Genomic DNA, 20,711 nt, shown 5'->3' on the forward strand with positions numbered 1-20,711 from the left:
CCAACTCATCCCTCCGGGGGCTCGGTGCGGCCCTCCCAGCCCATCCCTCCATCCATCCATCCAACCAACCCACCCCTGTAGGAGCTCGGTGCCGCCCTCCCAACCCAACCCATCCCACGGTCCGTTCGTCCGTCCATCCATCCATCCATCCATCCATCCATCCATCCATCCATCCATCCATCCATCCCACCCCTAGAGGAGCTCGGTGCCGCCCTCCCAACCCAACCCATCCCACGGTCCGTCCATCCATCCATCCATCCATCCATCCATCCATCCATCCATCCATCCAACCAACCCACCCCTGTAGGAGCTCGGTGCCGCCCTCCCAACCCAACCCATCCCACGGTCCGTTCGTCCGTCCATCCATCCATCCATCCATCCATCCATCCATCCATCCATCCATCCATCCATCCATCCCACCCCTAGAGGAGCTCGGTGCCGCCCTCCCAACCCAACCCATCCCACGGTCCGTCCATCCATCCATCCATCCATCCATCCATCCATCCATCCATCCATCCAACCAACCAACCAACCAACCAAACCAACCAACCAACCAACCAAACCAACCAACCAACATACCCACCCCTCCAGCAGCTCGGTGCCGCCCTCCCAACCCATCCCACCGCCCATCCCACCGCCCTATCCATCCATCCAACCAACCAACCAACCAACCAACCAACCAACCAACCAACCAACCAACCAACCAACCAACCAACCAACCAACCAACCAACCAACCAACCAACCAACCAACCAACCAACCAACCAACCAACCTCTCTGGGAGCTCGGTACCGCCCTCCCAACCCAACCCATCCTACCGCCCTATCCATCCAACCAACTCATCCCTCCAGGAACTTGGCACCGCCCTCCCAGCCCATCCCACCGCCCTATCCATCCAGCCAACCAACCCACCCCTCCGGGGGCTCGGTACCGCCCTCCCAGCCCATCCCACCCCCCTCTCCATCCAGCCCACCCTCCCTGCTGCGCTCGGAGCCGCCCCTCCGGCGGCGTGTCCCGTCCCGCGCGGTCCCGCCCCGGCCGCGGCGGCGCGGGGCCATGGCGGAGCTCCCGGCGCGCCTCGAGGCGCTGGAGCGGCGGATGGAGCGGGCGGAGGCGGCGCTGCGGGAGCTGCCCCTCGCCGCCCTGCAGCTCCACGGGGTGAGAGCCGCGATGGGCGAGCCGGGGGAGCGAGCAGGGCTCGCTGGTGGGGCTGAGGGTGAGACCGAGGAGGGCTGGGAGTGGGATGGGGGAGTCATGGGGTCATTGTGGGGCCGGAGGTTGGGAGTGAGGCTGGGGGAGCACTGAGGGGCTGGTGGGAGGTTCAAGGGGAGGCTGGGGGTCGCTTTTGGGGCTGTTGGAAGGAGGGTTGGTGGCTGGGAGGGAGCCTGGGGGTCGCTCATGGGGCTCTGGAGGGCTGGGAGCGGTTCGGGAGCCCCCTGAGGGGGCTGCGGGGGGTTCAGGAGGCGGGATGGGAATCCAGTGGATTCCCGGCTGGCCGGGAGCAGCTCGGGTGGCTCCTCAGGGGGCAGCAGTGGGTTTCGGGAAAGTGGGGATGAATCCGGTGGGCTGCTGGGAGCAGGCTGGTTTAGGAGACTGGGAATAAACAAGGGGGACTCCGTACGGGGGTTTGGGAGCTATTGAAGGGCTGGGGGGGGGGTCTGAGGGTCTGGGAGTTGTTCGGGGTCGCTGCCCCGTCCCCGTCCCCATCCCAGCCGGTGCTGCAGGTCCCGGTGCGGTTCGAGGATGTGGCAGTGCGGTTCAGCCGGCAGGAGTGGGCAAGCCTGGACGAGGGACAGAAGGAAATGTACCGGAGCGTCATGGAAGGCAACTACGAGATGCTGGTGTCCCTGTGTAGGCTGCGTTTGCGCCGGTTTGGCAGCCCCAGGGAGCTCTCTTGGGGTCCTTTCTCTGCCTCTTTGCCTTTTGCTGCAATCTCCAGCTCTCAGATAATCCTCCCTTTCCCCTGTCCCCTCCGGCAGCGTTTGGAGCATGGCAGGGAGTCGCAGGACAGGGTAGTAAGTGCTTGGTGTCTTTTCCTTGTGGAGAACAGGTCCATTGTTGGTGTTATCATCTCCCTGGGTTGTCACCTCCAAAATTCTCTGCCTGGGACACCCTTTTCTATGAGATTTTCCCCTACAATCCAACCTGAACCTCCCCTTGAAGCTGTTTCCTCTTGTCCCGTTCCCTGGGAGCAGGTCCTAATTCCCTCCTGGCTGCACCCTCCTGTCAGGAGCTGTGCAGAGGCAGAAGGTCCCCCCTGAGCCTCCTTTTCTCCAGGCTGACCCTCCCAGCTCCTGGTGCTCTGTTCCCTTCCCTGGACATGCTCCAGCCCCTCAAGGTCTTCCTTGGCATGAGGGGCCCGGAGTATCCCCCAGGATTCAAGGTGGTCCCTCAGCAGTGCCCTCATGCAGTCAAGAGTCTCACAATTCCCTTCCCATCATTCAGGGTATTTTCCTATCTGCAAGGTGAATTTCTGGGAGAACAGGGGATTCTGTAGCAGGCCCAGAGCAAGGATGGGTTTTCATGCAGTTGTTCCCAGGGGACTGTCAGAGGCTGCTTTCCATACTCCCTGTCAGCTCTGCCTGCTGTTTCCTGTCTGTGTCCATAACTCCCGTCGTGGCCACGGTTGCAGATGAAGTTTCTGGGGTCGGGACTGGCTCTGTTGCCCAGCTGTGGGTGCAGAGTCCCTGTCCCATCATGTTCCTGATGTGTGTCCTGCTCTTGCCCAGACTCTGCGCTGTCCAAGCCCGAACTGTTACTGCAGCTGGAAAGTGAAGAGCTCAGCACACCGCCAGAATCAGAGACAGAGGCAGAAGAGATGTCCCCAGAGCTGGCTGTAGGTGGGTGACACTGGGTTCCTTCTGTGCCACCAGCTTCTGGCTGCTCACTGGGACCATGAATCTCAGAATTTTGGGTTTGGGTTGAGAGGAATCTTAAAGCTCATCTCTTTCCAAGCCCCTGCCATGGGCAGGGACGCCTTGCACGAGTGCAGGTTGCTCCAAGCCTTTTCCAACCTGGGACACCTCACAAGGACTGGGAGGTGTCCGCTGTGAGGGAACACCTGCTGGGACATGTGGATAGCCTGGAGCCCCTGCCCCATCGGCTGCTGGGTGTGAGGGACCCTGACACCCTCTGGAATGGGATTTTTCACTGGCTGCTGGTGAATCCAAATGTCCTTGTCCTCCACAGAGCCAGCCCGACAGAACTGCACCAGCGATGATGCACTGCTGGAGACAGAGACAATGGACAGGGGCTGCAGGGAGCCAGAGGAAAGCGGGAATGTGGCAGAGAAAAGTGAGAACCTGGTGGAGGAAAGCTGGGGCCTAGTGGAGATAAGAGGGAACGTGATAAAGGAAATCTGGGACGTGGCAGAGGAAAACAGGAGCTCAGCAGAGGAAAACAAGAGCCAGGCAGAGGAAAACAGGAGCTCAGCAGAGGAAAACAGGAGCCAGGCAGAGGAAAACAGGAGCCAAGCAGAGGAAAACAGGAGCCAAGCAGAGGATAACAGGAGCCAAGCAGAGGATAACAGGAGCCAAGCAGAGGATAACAGGAGCCAAGCAGAGGATAACAGGAGCCAAGCAGAGGATAACAGGAGCCAAGCAGAGGAAATCAAGAGCCAAGCAGAGGATAACAAGAGCCAAGCAGAGGATAACAGGAGCTCAGCAGAGGGTAACAGGAGCCCAGCAAAAGAAAGTGGGAACCCAGCAGAGGAGAGTGAGAACCTGATGGAGGAAAGCAGTAGCCCAGTGGTCCCAGAGAACTGCAGCACACGTGAGTGCCTGGCAAACTGTGCTGCTGCTGCTGCTGTGGGGGGTCCTGGAGCCCTGCCTGGCTGTTCCTTACCCACCTTCCTCCCTGCTCTTGCCCTCACAGCACCTGTCCCTCTGGAAGCCCCTGCTGTCCCGGCGGATCTCAGCCAGCCGAGATCCCCTCCCTGCCCGCTCTCCGTGCACTGCCAGGACGCCGTGGCTCAGAACAGTTCTCCCCCTGCAGCAGGTACTGGGGCAGAACCCTTCGCCCTCCTTGGTGGGGCCAGCAGCTTGGGGGGGGGTCTATTGGGCCTCTATCTGGGCTTGGGGCTTCCAGCAAAGGGAAGCAAATCGTGTTACCAGCCCTGAAACTGTTTGGGTTATGGCATGGCATCGGGGCACCTGCCCAGACCAGCCCCGGGGTGGTTGTCAGAGTCCCTTGTCCCCCTGGGTGATGTTTCCACCTCAGACTGTCCTGGGGTGTCTATGGGGATCAGCTCTGGCTGTTCCTGCCTTTTACACAGTCCAAAGACTGAGCTGGAAGAGGAGAGTGGGGCTGGGACTTGTGCTAGCTGGGAATAGGGCAGGAAGTGAGGGAGGGTGGGAGCAAAGCCCTTTGCTTTTCATGCCTTAAAACCATGTTTAAAATGATTGGATTCTAAAAAATTCCCAGGAGATGCTGAAGCGGGGATCCCGATGGAGGTGCCACAGGAGGAGGTTGCTGCAGAGAATCTGTCAATGCCCAAAACACCCTCCAAGGGTCAGGAAGAGGACAAGGGTCAGGAAGAGGAGGCCATGAAAGATCCATGGAATACTGGCCAAGATCTGGTGGCCGACATTCCTGAAGAACCAGGAAAGGAGGTGGCACCAGATGTCCACAAGATGACAGAACAGGCAGATCCCAGCCCAGGGGAGCCAGAGAAGGACTCCTGCGTGGGCCGGCCCGTGCCCTGGCAGCGAAATTCCGCCCGGGAATTTTACTCCTGCCCCATCTGCAGGAAAACCTTCCTGCTGAAGATCAACCTCCTGATCCACCAGCGTGGCCACACCAACTGGGTGCCCTATGTCTGCGTCCACTGCGACCGCAAGTTCATGTCCAAGAAGAAAATCAGGCGGCACCTGCGCGCCTGGGCGGCCAACGGGACGTGCCAGCCCTCGGAGCTGGAGGTGTGTCCCAGCCAGGTGCCATTCCCAGCGTCCCATCCCCAAACCTGGCCAGCTAATGGCATGTACCAGGCCTCAAAGCCGGAGGAGTGTCCCAGCAGGACACCGTGCCCAACATCCCAGCCCCAAACCTGGGCACCCAACGGCACCTGCCAGCCTTTGGATGCAAATGGATGTCCCAGCCAAGGGATGCCGTGCCCAACATCCCAGCCCCAAGCCTGGGCACCCAATGGCCCCTGCCAGCCCTTGGATGCAAAGGCATGTCCCAGCCAGGGGCCATGCCCATCATCCCAGTGCCCAACATCCCAGCCCCAAACCTGGGCAGCCAATGGCACCTGCCAGGCCTCAAAGCCGGAGGAGTGTCCCAGCCAGAGCCTGTGCCCGTCCTCGCAGCCACAAACCCCGAGCAGGGACTGTGGCACGGTGTGGCAGGAGCCCGGCCCTGCCCGGTGCTCGCTGCCACCTGGAAAAGTGATGTACACGTGCACCGAGTGCCGGGAGAGCTTCTCCAACCAGGTGTTCCTGACGGTGCACCAGCGCCGGCACTCGGGCCACCACCTCATCCTGTGTCCCTGCTGCAACCGCAGCTTCACCTGGGTCTCGGACTTCGTCCGGCAGCACTGGATGCTCATGGGCGTCCGGCCCCACCAGTGTGGCATCTGCCAGAAGACCTTCAAGAGGTTCTCCCACCTCAAGGCCCACCAGAGGATCCACAGGCGGCAGGAGCGGCCGTTCGCCTGCGCCAACCCGGGGCCCGTCGTGGCGGCTCCCGCGGCAGGGGACGGGGTGGGAAGCCAGGCTGTGACCCCCCAGGGATGGGGCCCTGCTGTGGGACCTTGAGGGGACCTCCCGGAATGGGAGGCTGCTGTTGGAGCTCAGGGTGTACACACAGGGGTGGGGGAAGCTGCTGCTGAAATTCGAGGTGACCTCCCACGATGCTGCTGATGACTTTGAGGTGACGTCCCGGACACAGGGTGCTGCTGATGGACTTTAAATTGAGATCCCTAGGATAGGAGGCTGCTGTCTGATCTTGAGGTGAAGAATGGGCTGGTGCTGCCGATGGGCATTAAGGTGTCCTCTCAGGAATGGGATACGTGATGAACCTTGCTGCTGTTGAACCTTGAAGTGTCCTCCCGAGAACAGGATGGTGCTACCTAGACTTTGAAATGACTCCCAGGGATGCAATGCTGCTGCTGGATTTTGAAGTGACCTGGGGACTGGAGGCCGCTGTCAGACCTTCTCCCCTCTATCCCTGCCCAGATGAAGGCTGGAACATGGACAACATTTTCTGGCTCCCCTGCCCTGGTGTGGGGACGGGGGGCACCTGCCCAGCCCATGTGAGGGGGCTCCTTGTTCCCGAGCCCTGGTGGGTGGGTGGGATGCTGGGAGTGGGTCCCTTTTCTGGAGAGTGCCAATAGATGCTGTAGAAACCAGGATGCTGCACGTGGATTCCTTGAGGGGGCTCTGGGAGGGTCCTGCCGGGTCTGGCTGGGTGGGCAGCACCAGGAACGGGATCTGTGGGATGGAGTGATGGAAGAGTGAGAATGGAACACTGGGTGGGGGATGTCACCTGCTGCTGGGGGGCTGCAGTCCCAGTCTGAGATGGGGTGGGATGGGACTGGGGGTCTGGATGGGCCTCTGGGAATGGCACTGGGGATTTGAGGGCTGGAGCTGTGATCCTCATGCAGGGCTGGGGATGGATGGGATGAAGATGGAATAGGGGTAGGGTGGGATGGGGGTAAGAGGGGAGATGATGGATGGATGGATGGATGGATGGATGGATGGATGGATGGATGGATGGATGGATGGATGGATGGATGGATGGAATGGGGGTGGATGTGGATGTGATAGAAACCAGGATGGGAATGGAGATAGGATGGGACTGACAAAGCTTGGCTCTTTGCTGTGGGACCTGGCAACAGGACAAGAGGAACAGGCAGGAAACTGATGCCCAGGAAGTTCCACCTGGACAGGAGGAAGAGCTTCCACCCTGTGCAGCGACTGAGCCCTGGACCAGACTGTCCAGAGAGGGTGTGGGGCCTCCCTCACCGGAGATATTCCAGAATGGTCTGGACACAATGCTGTGCCATGTGCTCTGGGATAACCCTGAGCGAGCAGGGAGCCGAGACCAGATGAGCCACAGTGATCCCTTCAGTGGTCCCTTCCAGGCTGACCCATCCTGGGATGGGATGGGGATGGGGATAGTGTGGGCTGGGGCTGTCGATGGGCTGGGCTGGGGCTGTAACGGGGCCGGGCCGGGCCGGGGTCTCTCGGTGCGGCGGGCGGGGCGGCGCGGTTGGCGCGGGGCCGGCAGGGGGCGCTGCGGCGGCGGCGGTGAGGGGCGGCCATGGCCCAGTGGGGCCGCGCTCAGGTACCGGCGGGACCCCCCGGCACCGGCACCCCCGCAGCCCCGGCGGGACCCCGGGCCCGGCCGCCCCTCACCGCCCTCTTCCCCCCGCAGCAGGACCCCGAGCGGGCGCCCGAGGCCTGGCCGGGCGCGGGCCCCGATCCTGGCGCGGGCCCCGGCGGGGCCGCCCCGGCGGAGCTGTCGCTGCGGGCCGTGGCGGTGGCGGAGCGGCGGCTGGAGCGGGGCGTGGAGGCGGCGGAGCGGCGGCTGGAGCGGCTGGAGCGGCGCGTGGCGGGGCTGGAGCGCACGGTGCGGGCCGGCGGGGCCCGGCTGGCCGCGCTCCTCAGGGACAACTCCCGCCGCCTCCGCCGCATCCAGCGCCAGCTCCGCCGCTGCCGCTGCGGGGGAAACCGCACCGCGACCGGTTCCGGGACCGCCCGGGAGCGGACACAGGTACCGGGACGGGGTAGGGGCCCAGGGAACCGGGACGGGCCCGCACGGGGACACGGTGGGCCCGGGGGACGCGGGGATGCGACCCGGGGAACGGGAACCAGCCCCGGGGAATGAAGAAAGGAACGGGCACCGGGGAATGGGGAAAGGGCTGAGCCCACGGGGACGGGGACATGCCAGCGGTGACAGGGACAAGTTCTGGGTAACGGGATGGAGATGAGCCCGTGGTAATGGGGATGAGTCCCAGGGAACAGGGATGTGCCCTCAGTGACAGGGATGTGGTGTAGGTAATGGGGACAAGCCCCAGATAACGGGGACATGCCAGCGGTGACGAACAGGGACAAGCGCCAGCTAATGGGAATGTGCCAAAGACGGACAGGGATGTGTCCCAGCTCTCAGGGATGTGCTCAGCGTGACAGGGACAGGCCACAGGTGACAGAGATGTGCCCAAAGCAGTGGGAAAGTGCCCCAGGTGACCATGTGGCCATGGGAAGAGCTATTGGCTCTCAGGAACTGCACGGAGCCAGACGGACACGGCTTGTTTGGTGCTTGTCACTGTCCCCAGGGGAGAGGGGGAGCAGAACACCCACCCCAAGTGTTTCAGTCATATTTCAGGGCCCCACTGGGGTGATTTGGGATGGTGCCACTGTCCTGCTCCCACCTGAGGGGTCACTGCTCACCTGGCTGACAGGATGGATACTGGGAGGAACAGCTGAGCCTTGCTGGGATGTCTGGGGATGTCCCTCCTGACATGGCTCTGTCCACGGGAGCTCTGGACCCCAGGGGCTGGGGAGGGGCTCAGTGGGGACCCCCAGGTGGAGCCTCCTGTACTTCCAGGTGCCAGCAGCGGGCGAGGGCGAGGAGGCCGCTCTGCCCGAGCAGGAGCTGGGGAGCAGCGTGGGCAGCCGGGAGCTCCGTGGGACCGCCAGGAAGGGCAGCTACGAGGCCATGGTCCCTCTCGGTGAGGATCACTCAGATCATGTCAGAAACATCATCATCCCCGGGCTGATGCAGCTTCCAAACCTTCCCCATGTGGAACGTGGGGGGATTCCAGGTGACGTGTCCTGCAGCCAGTGTTCCTGCACTGTTTATCCTGGAATATGGGCTGTACATGGATCACCCTGCAGGGATTTGCTGCAGAGATTCCTACATTTTAGTACTCATTCATTTTGGGCTGAAATTTTAGAGCTTGAGTGTCCATCAGGCACTTCTGGGATAAGGAGAAATCCCATGCCTGGTTCAGCTGCCAGTGGCCTGTGTGATCAGATGTCCTGGAATTCCAGGAGCCCTTTTTGGGTGGTCCCCACTGTCAGCAGTTCATCCCATTGCTCCCTCCTTCCCAGGCTCTGAGGATGATGGTTCCAAAGCTGCGCTGCTGCCACCAGCCGAGGACAGGGAGGATCCAGGGAGCCCCGGGCTGCCGGACAAGGGAGCGGGGCCAGGACAGCTTGGTGACAGTGAGTGACAGCGAGGGGGGCTGAGGATGGGCACTGACAGCCTGCCCGGACTGGGCAGCGTTCTTAAGGATGGAAAATGGGAAAACCTGGGGCAAGGCTCAGTGAGGGTGGCTCTGGAGCTGGGTACCTGTGGGTGGATGCTCCCTCCTGCTTTGGGGAGGCTTTGCTTTGACCCTTTTCCCTGGATTCACACACTTAAACTCTGCCACTCCTGATGGGGTTCTTTCCAGGATGGAGGACTCTGCACCTCAGCTTTTCCTTCACATTCCCTCTGGTTTGGTTTTTTTGTGAGGATTGTATTGTCAGTCCATAGTGTCATTGAGTCCAGCCATGTGCAGGGCAGTGGTGGAGTCTCCATTCCTGGAAGGATTTAAAAGCTGTGTGGATGTGGCACTTGGGGACACGGGACAGTGGTGGCCTTGGCAGTGCTTGGTTTTGGTTTTGAGGGCTTTGCAAACCTCCCTAATTCCGTGATTCCAAGATGTCCCTGAGGTCCCACAAGCTGCACCTCATCTCCTCCTGGGAATCCCTTCGTGCTCCCTTTCGTTCTTTGCCAGTTCCTCTCACCTCTGCTCCCGCTCCCACTCTGGAGCTGCAGGCACGGGAGGCCTTCCCTTCCCGGGAATGGACTGCGGTGTCTCCACAGGTGAGATGATCGTGATCAAGACGGAAGAGCAGCAGCCGCAGGAGGACGGAGCCGAGCTCCTGGCGCTGCCGATGGTGCCCGCGGTCAGGCTGGACGAGGAGGTTCCCCTCGGCCAGGAGCAGCCGGTGTCCTGGGAGAGCCACGGCGTGGCGGGGCCCAAGGCGGCCGGGGAGGGCCTGGGGGAATTCTGCCTGGGGGAATTCAAGCCGGTGGTGGTGCCGGTGGAGGCTCACCCCGCCCCGGGGCTGCCGTTCCCCGCCGAGCACGCCCTGGGCGCGGGCACGGAGCAGCCGTTCGCGCTCGCCCAGGGGATGCCGCTGCCAGAGGACCCCGCGGCCGAGGTGGCGTCGCCGCAGGCCGGCTGGGAGCAGCAGCAGAGCGCCCAGGACGATCCCCGGGCGCTGCCGCCGGGCTGGAAGAGCGTCCGGCTGACGCGGAACCTGCTGGCGCGGCAGCAGAGCCGGGAGAGGAAGAGCAACGGCTCCTTCATCTGCACGTCCTGCGGGAAGAGCCTGGCGCACCACGCCGCGCTGCTGCGGCACCAGCGCCTGCACACGGGCGAGCGGCCCTTCCAGTGCCCGGCCTGCGGCAAGAGCTTCAACGAGAAGTCCAACCTCAACAAGCACTACCGCATCCACACCGGCGAGCGGCCGTACCGCTGCCCCGCCTGCGGCAAGGGCTTCGTGCAAAAGCACCACCTGCAGAAGCACCAGCGCATCCACGGCCCGCAGCTCCGCAGCGCTTGGCCGGGCCGGCCGGCTCGGGGCGGCGCCGCCGGGGAGCGGCTCTACCGCTGCATCGAGTGCGCCGAGAGCTTCCCGCAGAAAGCGTCGCTGGAGGAGCACCAGCGGCGGCACACGCAGCAGCGCCCCTTCCAGTGCCACGGCTGCACCAAGAGCTTCCGGCACCGCCAGTCGCTCAACCACCACCAGAAGGTGCACGCCGTGAGCGCCTCCCCGGCCGGCAGCTTGCCGGGACACGAGCCGGAGCTGGAGCCCTGCGAGGCTCTGAGCCAGGACAATCGGTAGCCAGAGGCACGGGGAAGGGAAGGGACAGCGGTTCTTCAGCGTGGGACTTGTGGCAGCACCCGGAGTTTGTGCGCGGTGCTGTGGGACTCGTGGCACCACCTGGGTCTCGGGAGGAGGAGCAGCAGGAACCTGCTGTGCTGTTCGGCAGAGAAGGGCCCAGGTGGGATGGGACTGGCCCCGAGGCAGCAGAGGAGGGTCAGTGAGTGGAGCTGACCCGGCGGTGCCGCTGCCCTGGATTCAGCAGAGGAGAGGCTCTGTCAGCTCCCATGCTGGAACTGGGGTTGTCTGAACTCCAGCGCTGTGCAGGGAGGGGGGCTGGGAGTGGTCAGTGGCCTGGGGGCAGCTGATAGCCCCACACGGCTCTGGGGGCTGGGTGGCCGGACCAGCCGGGAGGAGAATCAGATAAAAGACTGAGCTGACTGGTCTCCTGTTGTGCTCCGGGGCAGCTGGGGGGCGACATCCCGGACTCAACAGGGATGGGGCCATCGGGGGAGGAGTGCAGAGCTACCTGCTGGGAATGTGGAGCAGTCACACAGGAATCCCCCACAGGATTCTCTGGGCACTGTGGGACTCCCTGGCAGTGCTGAGGGACGTGTCCCACCCATGGTGGCCAGGGCCACTCCATCCCCTGCCCTTCCCTGCTCATCCTTCCACGCTGGCATTCCACAACTCTCCCAGTGGCCTGGGGGCTCTGGAGCTGCTGGCAGTGACTCCTAAACCCCTCCTGCTGAAAGCTGTCCTGGCTGATCCCAGTTCTGTGCCCACAGGCACCAGCACAGCCCCCAAAGCAGCCAGACATAGAGACAAATACTTTATTGATTCCACAGCCTGAGAAAGGGATCGGGAATGTCACAGGAAACTGCTCCCGGTCACAGCAGATTTAGAAATGCCAGGCTGGGGCTGCTGGCCCTTCTGCTGGCCTTCAGCACTGACACACCAGCTCAGCCATGCCCCTGGGATCAACTGGGGAGCACTGGGATCTCTGCTGGGCAGGGATAACAGGGATAACCAACCACTGGCACCCCTCCCAGCTCCTGCTGCAGGCTACGAACGCTCCACAGTCCCAGGGGCAGGAAGTGTGAGAGCAGCCCAGAGGAGCAGTGGGATGCTGGATGCTGTGTGTATTCCTGTGGAGCAGCTCAGGTGCTGCTGTCTGTCCCGTGGAGCAGGAGGTGGCTGAGGATCACACCTGGATGTGGCAAAGGCGTCCCCTCAGCTCCCAGAGCTTCCCACAGCAGCACCATCACACCTTGGGAGTGACTCGGAATGAGAGATGGGAAAAGCCTTCCAGTGCTCACTGCTCAGAGAGGGACAGAGATCTCAGGATGTCAAATAATTACATCAAACAGCTCAAAACAAAAAAAAAAAAACCTGAAAAATGAAATGCAAGAGTCCCAACAGCTGCTCCACCGTGTCCGTGTGGCGCCGGCCCCGGGCGGGAGGCGCTCCCTGTGCACACCCAGCACGTGGGGCTCTGGCCATGGACACTGCTCTGGTGGCTCCAGGGGACACTGGGGACACTGGCTTCCACTGGCTGCCTCCGGGCAGGTCCCCTCTCCCTGACTGAGGTAGCTGCAGAAGTGTTTTCCCATAGGATTCATTAAGGTGGGATTTGGGGCAAAAGGGGACGAGCTGTGGTTGGGGAGTGGGAGTTTCCTCCAGAGCTGAGGGGCTGCTCCATGCAGATCCACAGGGATCAGGGTGCTGCTGCAGCATGGGGCTGGCTGACCTGTCAAGTATTCCTAAAATCACTCTGCAGCCGTGCAGGATGGTCCTGAGGGTGCCTGTGGCCTTCCTCATGGACCTGCCCTGGAATATGGAATATGGAATATGCCAGCACAGAATATTGGGGTTTGGTTTTTCCTATGGATCATCCAGTGCCAAGCTCCAGTGTTCCCAACCTGCTGGAGGGGCTGTTGGCTGATCTTTTCCCCAGGGTGGCCAGGACGTGGTGGGGTCTCAGAGATGTCACTCTCCATCTGGTGTCTCAAAGGGCTGCATGGGAATGCTGCCAGCTCCATTCCCTTCTCCCTGCCCTCTTCAGTTGTGTTTCTGAATGCAAGGGGTCAGCTCCAACATCAAAGAAAGGCAAAGTTCTGCTCCTGTTTGACCAGGATTCACCTGGTCATCTCCCAGGAATGTCAGCTTGGGAAAATTCCAAGTATCAGCCAACAGGACCAAGTCAGTGGAATGGTGAAGCATTATGGATCACTGGAGGCTTCTGCAATTTGCTCTCTGTTGTGGTCTCCAAGCTTCCCATCCTTTCCACAACCCAGGAAGCTCCTAAAACACAGCAGATTCCCAGCCTTGGTGTCCCACCAGGTGCAAACCCAACAGACTCACAGCTTCCTTCCAGGGACACGCACAGCTCAGATCTGTCCCAGGGCCTGTCATCTGTCATTTCTCTGTCATCTCTGAAGCCACTGCCCTGGATCCCAGCTGGACCACGGGCTGCACGGCTTTCCTGATGCACTCAGGGAGGGGGGAGCCTTTGCCCGGGAGCCCCAGGGGCGTTGTCCCCAGCAGCAGCACGTTGGGCAGGCTCGCTTTCGCGGCCTCAGGGCTCCCGTTCTCTGGGGAAGGGCTCCTCTGGGCCTCGGGAGCCGGGTGCTGCAGGGACGCCGGGAGAGCAGCAGGGGGCTGGGCCAGAGCCCTCTCGTGGATCTTCTTGTGGCGCAGCAGGTGATTGCTGCGCATGAAGCACTTGTTGCAGGAGCTGCAGCAGTAGGGCCGGTCCCGCGCGTGGGTCTTCAGGTGCCGCCGCATGGACGTGGAGAAGGCCAGGAACTTCTTGCACAGGGGGCACTTCTGCCTGGGGGCGGGCGGCTGCACGGCCCCCGAGGCGGCCAGGCCCTCTCCGTCGGGCTCCTCCTTGGGCTGGCCCGGCCAGGCGCCCGCGGCGTGGCCTGCGCCGCCGCACGGCTCCCTGCGCGGGCGGATGCGCAGCTCGGGGTGCACGTTGCCCCAGACCTTGGCGCCGAAGGCTCTGTCCTTGACGTGGATGCTGCGGTGCAGGTCCAGGTGCCGCTTGGTGCCGAAGCCGATCTCGCACACGGGGCACTCGTAGGGCCCCTCCTTGGCGTGGCTGCGCTGGTGGATGATGAGGTTGATCTTGAGGCGGAAGCGCTTCCCGCACTCCGTGCAGGGGTGCGACCATTCCCGCACGTACCCGCGCCGGCAGTTGCCCATCAGGAGCGCGCTGGCCTCGCACCGGTTCGGCTTCTTCTTCATCTTGGCTTTCACCAGCTCGTTTTTGGGACACTTCTGGATCTCTGAGCCGGGAGAGGGGGTGGATTCCTCCGCCAGCAGCTCGGGCTCCTCTTCCTTCACCTTGATGTCCTCCAGAGAAGCCCCTTCGAATGGTGTTTCATCTTCCATGGATAAGGCTTCCTCTGGAACAGAGAGGCTCCGTGTTGGTGTCAGCACTGGTGTGACACAGGACCAGGGCCCCTCCCTGTGCTGGCACTGCTTGGGCGCCTCCAGTCCCAGGGGCAGCTCTGGGCTCCTCATGACAAGAAAGACATTGAGGGGCTGGAGTGTGTCCAGGGAAGGGAACAGAGCTGGGAAGAGTCTGGAGCCCCAGGAGCAGCTGAGGGAGCTGGGCAGGGGCTCAGCCTGGAGAAGAGGAGGCTCAGGGGGGACCTTGTGGCTCTGCACAGCTCCTGACAGGAGGGGACAGCCAGGGGGGTCAGGCTCTGCTCCCAGGAAACAGCACCAGGGCAAGGGGAAACGGCCTCAGGCTGTGCCAGGGGAGGTTCAGGTTGGATATTGGGAAAATTCCTTGCCCAAAAGGGTTGTCCATCCATGGCACAGTGGCCCAGGCTGAGCCCTCCGTGGGTGCCATTGGGACCAGTGGCACAAGGGTCCCACCTCTAAACCCACATGATGTTGCAGGAAAGAATAAAAGGAACCCCTGAAGCCTCATTTTCCCTCCCTGCTTCAAGCCCATCAGCTCTGGAAGCTGCTGCCACCCTCCTGCCAGCCCCGTGTCCCCAGCACAGGGTGACTCACCAGTGTCAGGCTCAGCCGGGTCCTCCTCCATCTCCGCGTCCTCCTCTGCCACCGTCCCCTGCTGATGGTCCCCCAGGGACATCACGTCCATCATCAGGATGCGGAGCTCTGTTTGCAGGGAACAGCATTTGAAAGACCCATGGGGACCTCCCAGGCCCTGCTCCAGCAATATGAACCAGGGATTGCTGGGAGTGTGTGGAAGAGCTGGAGGAAGCTGCAGCTCAAGAGCCAGGATGTGGATCAGCTATCAGGAAAATCCCCTCTGGAAAGGGCTGTGCAGCCCTGGAACAGGCAGTGCTGGAGTCCCTGCTCCTGCAGGATGTGTGGATGTGGCACCTGGGGACGTGGGGCCTTGGCAGTGCTGGGGGATGGTTGGACCCAGTGATCTCAGAGGGCTTTTCCAACCCCAGCAGTTCTGTGGAAAGGCTGGAAGGTGTCAGGAGGAACTGGGGTGAAGCCACACATGGACCAAAAGCAGAGGGAGGGCTGGGAGGGAAGGACACCAAGGTGCCACATGCCACCAGCTCACAGAGCAGCCTCACCCCACCACCTCCACAGGCTGCATTACCGTGTCCAGACCTTCTTCCCCTGTGCTGTGACAACATGCCAGGGGTCCCTGGCAATGCCTCTGCAAGCACCAGGGCCATGCACCTCTGCCCTGGAGAGCTGGGAAGGGGAAGCACATCCTCCCTGGCACGCCTGGCACTCACCTGGGCCAGCTTCCGTGGGCATGGGATCCTCTCCCGAAGCCTCCTCCTGCTGCTCCATCTCTCCTGGTGTCTGTGGGGGCTTCTGAATGTTGGGGACACCTGTCTGGAGGGGGTTCTGACTGTCCCCAGTCTGTGTCTGAGGCAGTGTCTGGCTGTCCCCACTGTGTGCCTGTGGGGACTTGGGGCTGTCCCCAGTCTGTGCCTCTGGGGGTTTGGGGCTGTTCCCACTCTGTGTCCTTGGGGACTTTGGGCTGCTCCCGCTCCGTGTCCATGGGGACTCTGGGCTGTCCCCAGTCTGTGTTTGTGGTGTTTTCTGGCTGTTCCCACTCCGTGTCCATGGGGACTCTGGGCTGTCCCCATTCTGTGTCTGTGGGGTTTTCTGGCTGTTCCCACTCCGTGTCCATGAGGATTTTGGGCTGTCTCCAGTCTCTGCCTGTGAGGGGTTCTGGCTGTCCCCACTCTGTATTTGTGGGGTTTTCTGGCTGTTCCCACTCCGTGTCCATGAAGATTTTGGGCTGTCCCCACTCTGTATCTGTGAGGGGTTCTGGCTGTCCCCATTGTGTGTCTGCGGGGTTTTCTGGCTGTTCCCACTCCGTGTCCTTGATGATTTTGGGCTGTCCCCATTCTGTATCTGTGGTGTTTTCTGGCTGTTCGCACTCCGTGTCCGTGGGGATTTTGGGCTGTCCCCACTCTGTATCTGTGGGGTTTTCTGGCTGTCCCCACTCTGTATCTGTGGGGTTTTCTGGCTGTCCCCACTCTGTATCTGTGGGGTTTTCTGGCTGTCCCCACTCTGTGTCCGTGAGGGCTCAGGACCCTTTCCATTGCTGGGCTCTTCATCCCTCTCGATGCAGGTCCGGCTGCTGGGCTTGGACTTGGCACTGTCTGTTCCCAGGGCACAGAACGGGAGCTTTATTAGGGTTTAACTGCACCTTTACCCTGCCAGATTCCCAAGGTGAGCCTTGTCCCCTCTCCCAGCCCCGGCAGAGACACAAACACCTCCAAGCCCAATGGCAGAGCTGCCTCCTTGGCCCCGGGCAGGACCCACACAGGAGAGAAGCTCTGAGTATCAGAACCTGAACCCCAAATGAGATGTCCCTCTGTGTCCCTTTTCCTGTCCCCAAACTCCCAGCTGGGCTCCAGGTGAGTGTTCCCATGGGACAGCACCTGCCCAGCTTCTCCTGGGGTGCCTTTAACCCCCCCAGCTCCTCAATCCTGCAGGAAAGAGCCCTCAACCGCAGCTCTTCCCACATCTCTGCTGCTCCCAGCTCTGTCTGGGTCTGCCTGTCCCTTCCCAGCACCTCCCACTCTCCTGCCCAGCCCTCCCACTCTAAATCCACACCCCAGGGATCCCCACATTCCTCTGTTGCCCCAGGACAAGCAGAGCAGCTCCAGCCTCCTCCTCCCACCCCAGCTCCCAGTTCCTCACTTCCCAGCCTGTTTCCTGTCCCTGCACAGCAGGCAGGAATGCCTCTGGAAGCCCCAGTCCTACAGGAGGCCTTTCCCGCTGCTCCACACCCTCCTGCAAGGCTCTGACTGCTCTTCTCCATGGGATTCATCCCACCAAGCACTGCCATTTCTCCTGGAATGAAGATTCACGCTGCTCTGGGGTGCTTCTAGTCCATGGAGAGAGCCCTTCCTTCCTCAGGGAGATCCCCAGGAACAGCCACCTCCTCCTGGCACCCACCTGGGGCAGCTCCCATGGGGCTTCCATCTCCTGCAGCCTCCTGTGCCTTGTTCCTCTCTTCTGCTGCCCGGAGGAGCTCCTGACCATCCCCAGTCTGTGTCCATGGGGACTCCTGACCCTCTTTGTAACAGAACTCCTCGTCCCTCTCCAGCTGGGACAGGAGCTCGGGCTTGGACACGGCGTAGTCTGCTCGTGGGGCAGAGCATGGGGGGTTGATTAGGATTTGGCTGTGGCTTTAGTCTGGCACATTCCAACAGCGACCCTTGTCCCCTGCCCCAGTCCTGGCGGAGACACAAACACCTCACCCCTACCCCAAACACTCCCCTGGCCCCAAGGCAAGGTCCAGCCCCAAGCACAGAGGCAGCTGAAGCAGAGAGGATCTTAACCAGCAGGACATGAACTAAAATCCCAAATGAGGGAAAAGCTTTGGCTGGAACATTTCCCTCTAGTGGAAGTCAGGGACACCTCCCACTACCCCAGACTGCTCCAAGCCCCATCCAGCCTGGCTTTGGACACTGCCAGGGATGTGGGCAACCTGGGCCAGGGCCTCGCCACCTCACAGCCTTCCAAACCCATGATTCCATGAGCTCCAGCCCCCCAGGCCTTACCCAGGGACACCAAGGTCTCATAGTTGCCCCTCATCACGGCCCTGTACAGATCCTTCTGCCAGCGCTCCAGCCTCTCCCACTCCAGCTCGTTGAAATACACGGAGATATCATCGAAGGTGAGTGGCACCTGGAATCACAGGGAACTCCCTGGAACCACGCCTGGCCCGGGGCATGCAGGAGCTCAGCCCCCAGCCCTCGCACGGTCCCAGGGTCCCTGGGAAGCACCGCTGCTGCTACCTTGGGGATCTCGCCCCCGGAGGCGGGGGGCAGGCGCAGGATCCAGAAGTTCCTGTTCTTGAGGAGGTTCTCCAGGTTGAGCAGGCGCTGTTGCAGCTGCCCGTAGCCCTGCAGGAGGGTGCTGAGGGCGGCCAGGCCGCTGCCCAGCTCCCCGACCAGGTTCTCGCAGGCCAGCAGCCGCCGCTCGGCGCGCTCCGTGCGGCTCCGCAGCTCCTGCAGCTCCGACGGGGCCGTGCCCGGGGCCGCCCTCCGCCGGAGGCTGCCCGACACCTGCGGGGATGCACGGTCAGGGCCCGGCCACGCCCTGGCCACAGCACGGGCAGGCAATGGGGCCCCGCTTGGGACCCCCCGGTAGCCCCGAGGGACGTCCCCAGACCCCAATTCCGCAGGGATCTGCCACAGCCTGGCCGCCACCCCCCGCGTCCCGCTGTCCCCACCTCCCCAGGGAGCAAAGGCTGAACGGACAGCCCAGGGGAGCCCCCCGGAGCAGCACCTTTGGGGGGCTCCCCAGTTCCACCTCTCGCAGGAGCAACGTGCCTGGGAGAGCCCCTCACCCCTGGGAGAGCCCCTCACCCCCGGGAGAGCCCCTCACCCCTGTGAGATCCCCTTACCCCTGTGAAATCCCCTCACCCCTGGGAGAGCCCCTCACCCCTGGGAGAGCCCCTCACCCCTGGGAAAGCCCCTCGCCCCTGTGAGATCCCTCACCCCTGGGAGAGCCCCTCGCCCCTGTGAGATCCCCTCACCCCTGGGAGAGCCCCTCGCCCCTGTGAGATCCCTCACCCCTGGGAGAGCCCCTCACCCCTGTGAACCGATATCCCCGGGGCAGCCCCGTCCTCCCGAGCTGTCACCCAGGACCCAGAGGGACACCCCTGGCCCCAGACCCAGCACCCTGGGGGCTCCCTCAGCACCCCCTCCCTCCCCTGGGGACCCCCCAGAACCAGCTCTCCCGGAGAGCCCCGGGCTGTCACCCCCAAGGACCGCCCCGTGCCACCTCTGTCCCCCCATTCCCCGGACCCTGAGGGGCCCCCCTGACCCCCAGAGCCACTTCCCCCACGGGACCCTCGCACCCCCCTGAGTCAGCACCGCCGCGCCCCGCCCCGTCCCGTGTCCCGTCGCGCATGCCGGCCCGTGGCCCGTGGGCCGGGCGGGCCCTGACCTGTGAGGGCCCCCGGCGGGACATGGCCGCGGCCGCAACCGCCGCCTCGGGCCCCGCGCCCGCGCCGCCACCGGGCCCACAGAGGGCGCCGTCCGCCAGAGCGGCACCGCGCGGGGAGCGGCGCCCCCTGGCGGCCGGGAGGAGCGAGAGCCGGGCGGGGGCGGGGCCACGCCGAGGGGCGGGGCCACGTCAGGGGGCGGGACCGGAACAGGGGCGGGGTCGGGTAAAGGGGCGGGGTCAGGGCTGGGGGCGGGGCCGGGCCCAGGGTCACCAAGGCCGGGGCCCCCAAGGCCGGACCTGTGGGCACTCCCTGGGCCCTGAACTGGGAGCCCTGCGGGAACCCCAGACCGGACCCACGTCCTCTGGGACCACCATTCCTGGGGGTCTCCCCATCCCTGTGATCCAGCATTCCTGGGGGATCTCCCCATCCCTGTGATCCAGCACTCCCGGGGGATCTCCCAGTCCCTGTGATCCAGCATTCTCGGAGATCTGCCATTCCCCTGAACTGGGAGCCCTGCGGGACCCCCAGGACTGGCATTGCTGGGGGGGGGGTCCTCCAGCCCCACCTCCTTCGGGACCAGCATTCCTGGGGAATCTTGCCATCCCTGTGATCCAGCATTCTTGGACATCCGCCATTCCCCTGAACTGGGAGCCATGTTTAGGACCCCGAGGACTGGCATTGCTGGGGGGTCCTCCAGTCCCACCTTCCCTAGGACCCCCACCTTCCTGGGGGATTTTCCCATCCCTGTGATCCAGCATTCTGGGGAACCTCCCATACCCTTGGACTGACATTCCTGAGGGACCCCCAGGACCAGCACCCCTGGAGGGTCCCGCAGCCCCACCGCCCCGGGGTCCCCCCGCAGTCCCCCTGTGCAGTCACCCCACGGGTTGGCTCCGACCCCCGGTGTCCCCACAGTGCCACCCAGCCCAGCCCAGCGCGGGGCGGCTCTATCGGGGGTCACCCACTCTGCGCGTGTTCCCCCAAACGCATCCGCTCCCTCCGGTGTGCCGGCTTTATTTGGGGGCTTGGCAAGGCGGGGGCGGCTGCCCCAGAACATTTTGGGGGTGGGAAGGGCGGGGGGCTCAGCGCAGAGCAGGGGCGGGTGCTGAGCTCTCTGCTGCCGTGGGGCTCTCCCGGTGTCCCGCGGCATGCCCAGGCTCCGGCACCGCTCCCGCCGCGCTCTCGGCTGCTCGGTGACTCCTGCAAGGTTCCGCGGGGGCTGCCGGGGGGTTCCTGCCGGGCCCGGGCTCCTGCCGGGGCTCCGCTGTCACCTGTCACGGCAGCGGGATGTGCCCGGAGGGCTGGGCCGGCTCCGGGCTTTCCCTTCGGGCTCTGCCCTGCGGGAGTGAGGCCGCGTCACACGGAGAAGGGACAGGGAGATCTCATCGCATCGCATCCCATCCCGATCAGACCCCATCCCATTCCCATCCCATCCCACCCCGATCAGACCCCATCCCATCCCCA

At 63.1% G+C, this 20,711-nt stretch overlaps 3 protein-coding genes across 3 annotated transcripts; 2 read left to right on the forward strand and 1 right to left on the reverse strand.

The window, feature by feature from the left end:
• Positions 1 to 1,055: 1,055 nt before the first annotated feature.
• On the forward strand, positions 1,056 to 6,338 carry LOC134428971 (uncharacterized). Its single transcript, XM_063176059.1, has 6 exons — positions 1,056 to 1,157; positions 1,712 to 1,813; positions 1,855 to 2,014; positions 2,729 to 2,839; positions 3,189 to 3,995; positions 4,422 to 6,338. The coding sequence occupies exons 1-6, from the start codon at positions 1,056 to 1,058 to the stop codon at positions 5,750 to 5,752; spliced, it is 2,613 nt and encodes an 870-aa protein (XP_063032129.1). The 3' UTR covers positions 5,753 to 6,338.
• A 921-nt stretch (positions 6,339 to 7,259) lies between these two features.
• Positions 7,260 to 11,254, forward strand: LOC134428978 (zinc finger protein GLI4-like). Its single transcript, XM_063176072.1, has 4 exons — positions 7,260 to 7,712; positions 8,547 to 8,670; positions 9,053 to 9,166; positions 9,813 to 11,254. Exons 1-4 carry the CDS (start codon positions 7,260 to 7,262, stop codon positions 10,838 to 10,840), a joined length of 1,719 nt encoding a protein of 572 aa, XP_063032142.1. The 3' UTR covers positions 10,841 to 11,254.
• Positions 11,255 to 11,638: 384 nt separating this feature from the next.
• On the reverse strand, positions 11,639 to 20,397 carry LOC134428981 (zinc finger protein 184-like). The gene is made up of 8 exons (XM_063176085.1): positions 20,025 to 20,397; positions 19,158 to 19,577; positions 18,091 to 18,545; positions 17,854 to 17,980; positions 17,246 to 17,431; positions 15,562 to 16,443; positions 14,852 to 14,959; positions 11,639 to 14,232 (listed from the first exon to the last, which is right to left on the reverse strand). Exons 1-8 carry the CDS (start codon positions 20,395 to 20,397, stop codon positions 13,238 to 13,240), a joined length of 3,546 nt encoding a protein of 1,181 aa, XP_063032155.1. The 3' UTR covers positions 11,639 to 13,237.
• Positions 20,398 to 20,711: the final 314 nt, after the last annotated feature.

The sequence above is a fragment of the Melospiza melodia genome, chromosome 1 (genome assembly GCF_035770615.1).
Source record: "Melospiza melodia melodia isolate bMelMel2 chromosome 1, bMelMel2.pri, whole genome shotgun sequence".
NCBI lineage: Eukaryota > Metazoa > Chordata > Aves > Passeriformes > Passerellidae > Melospiza > Melospiza melodia.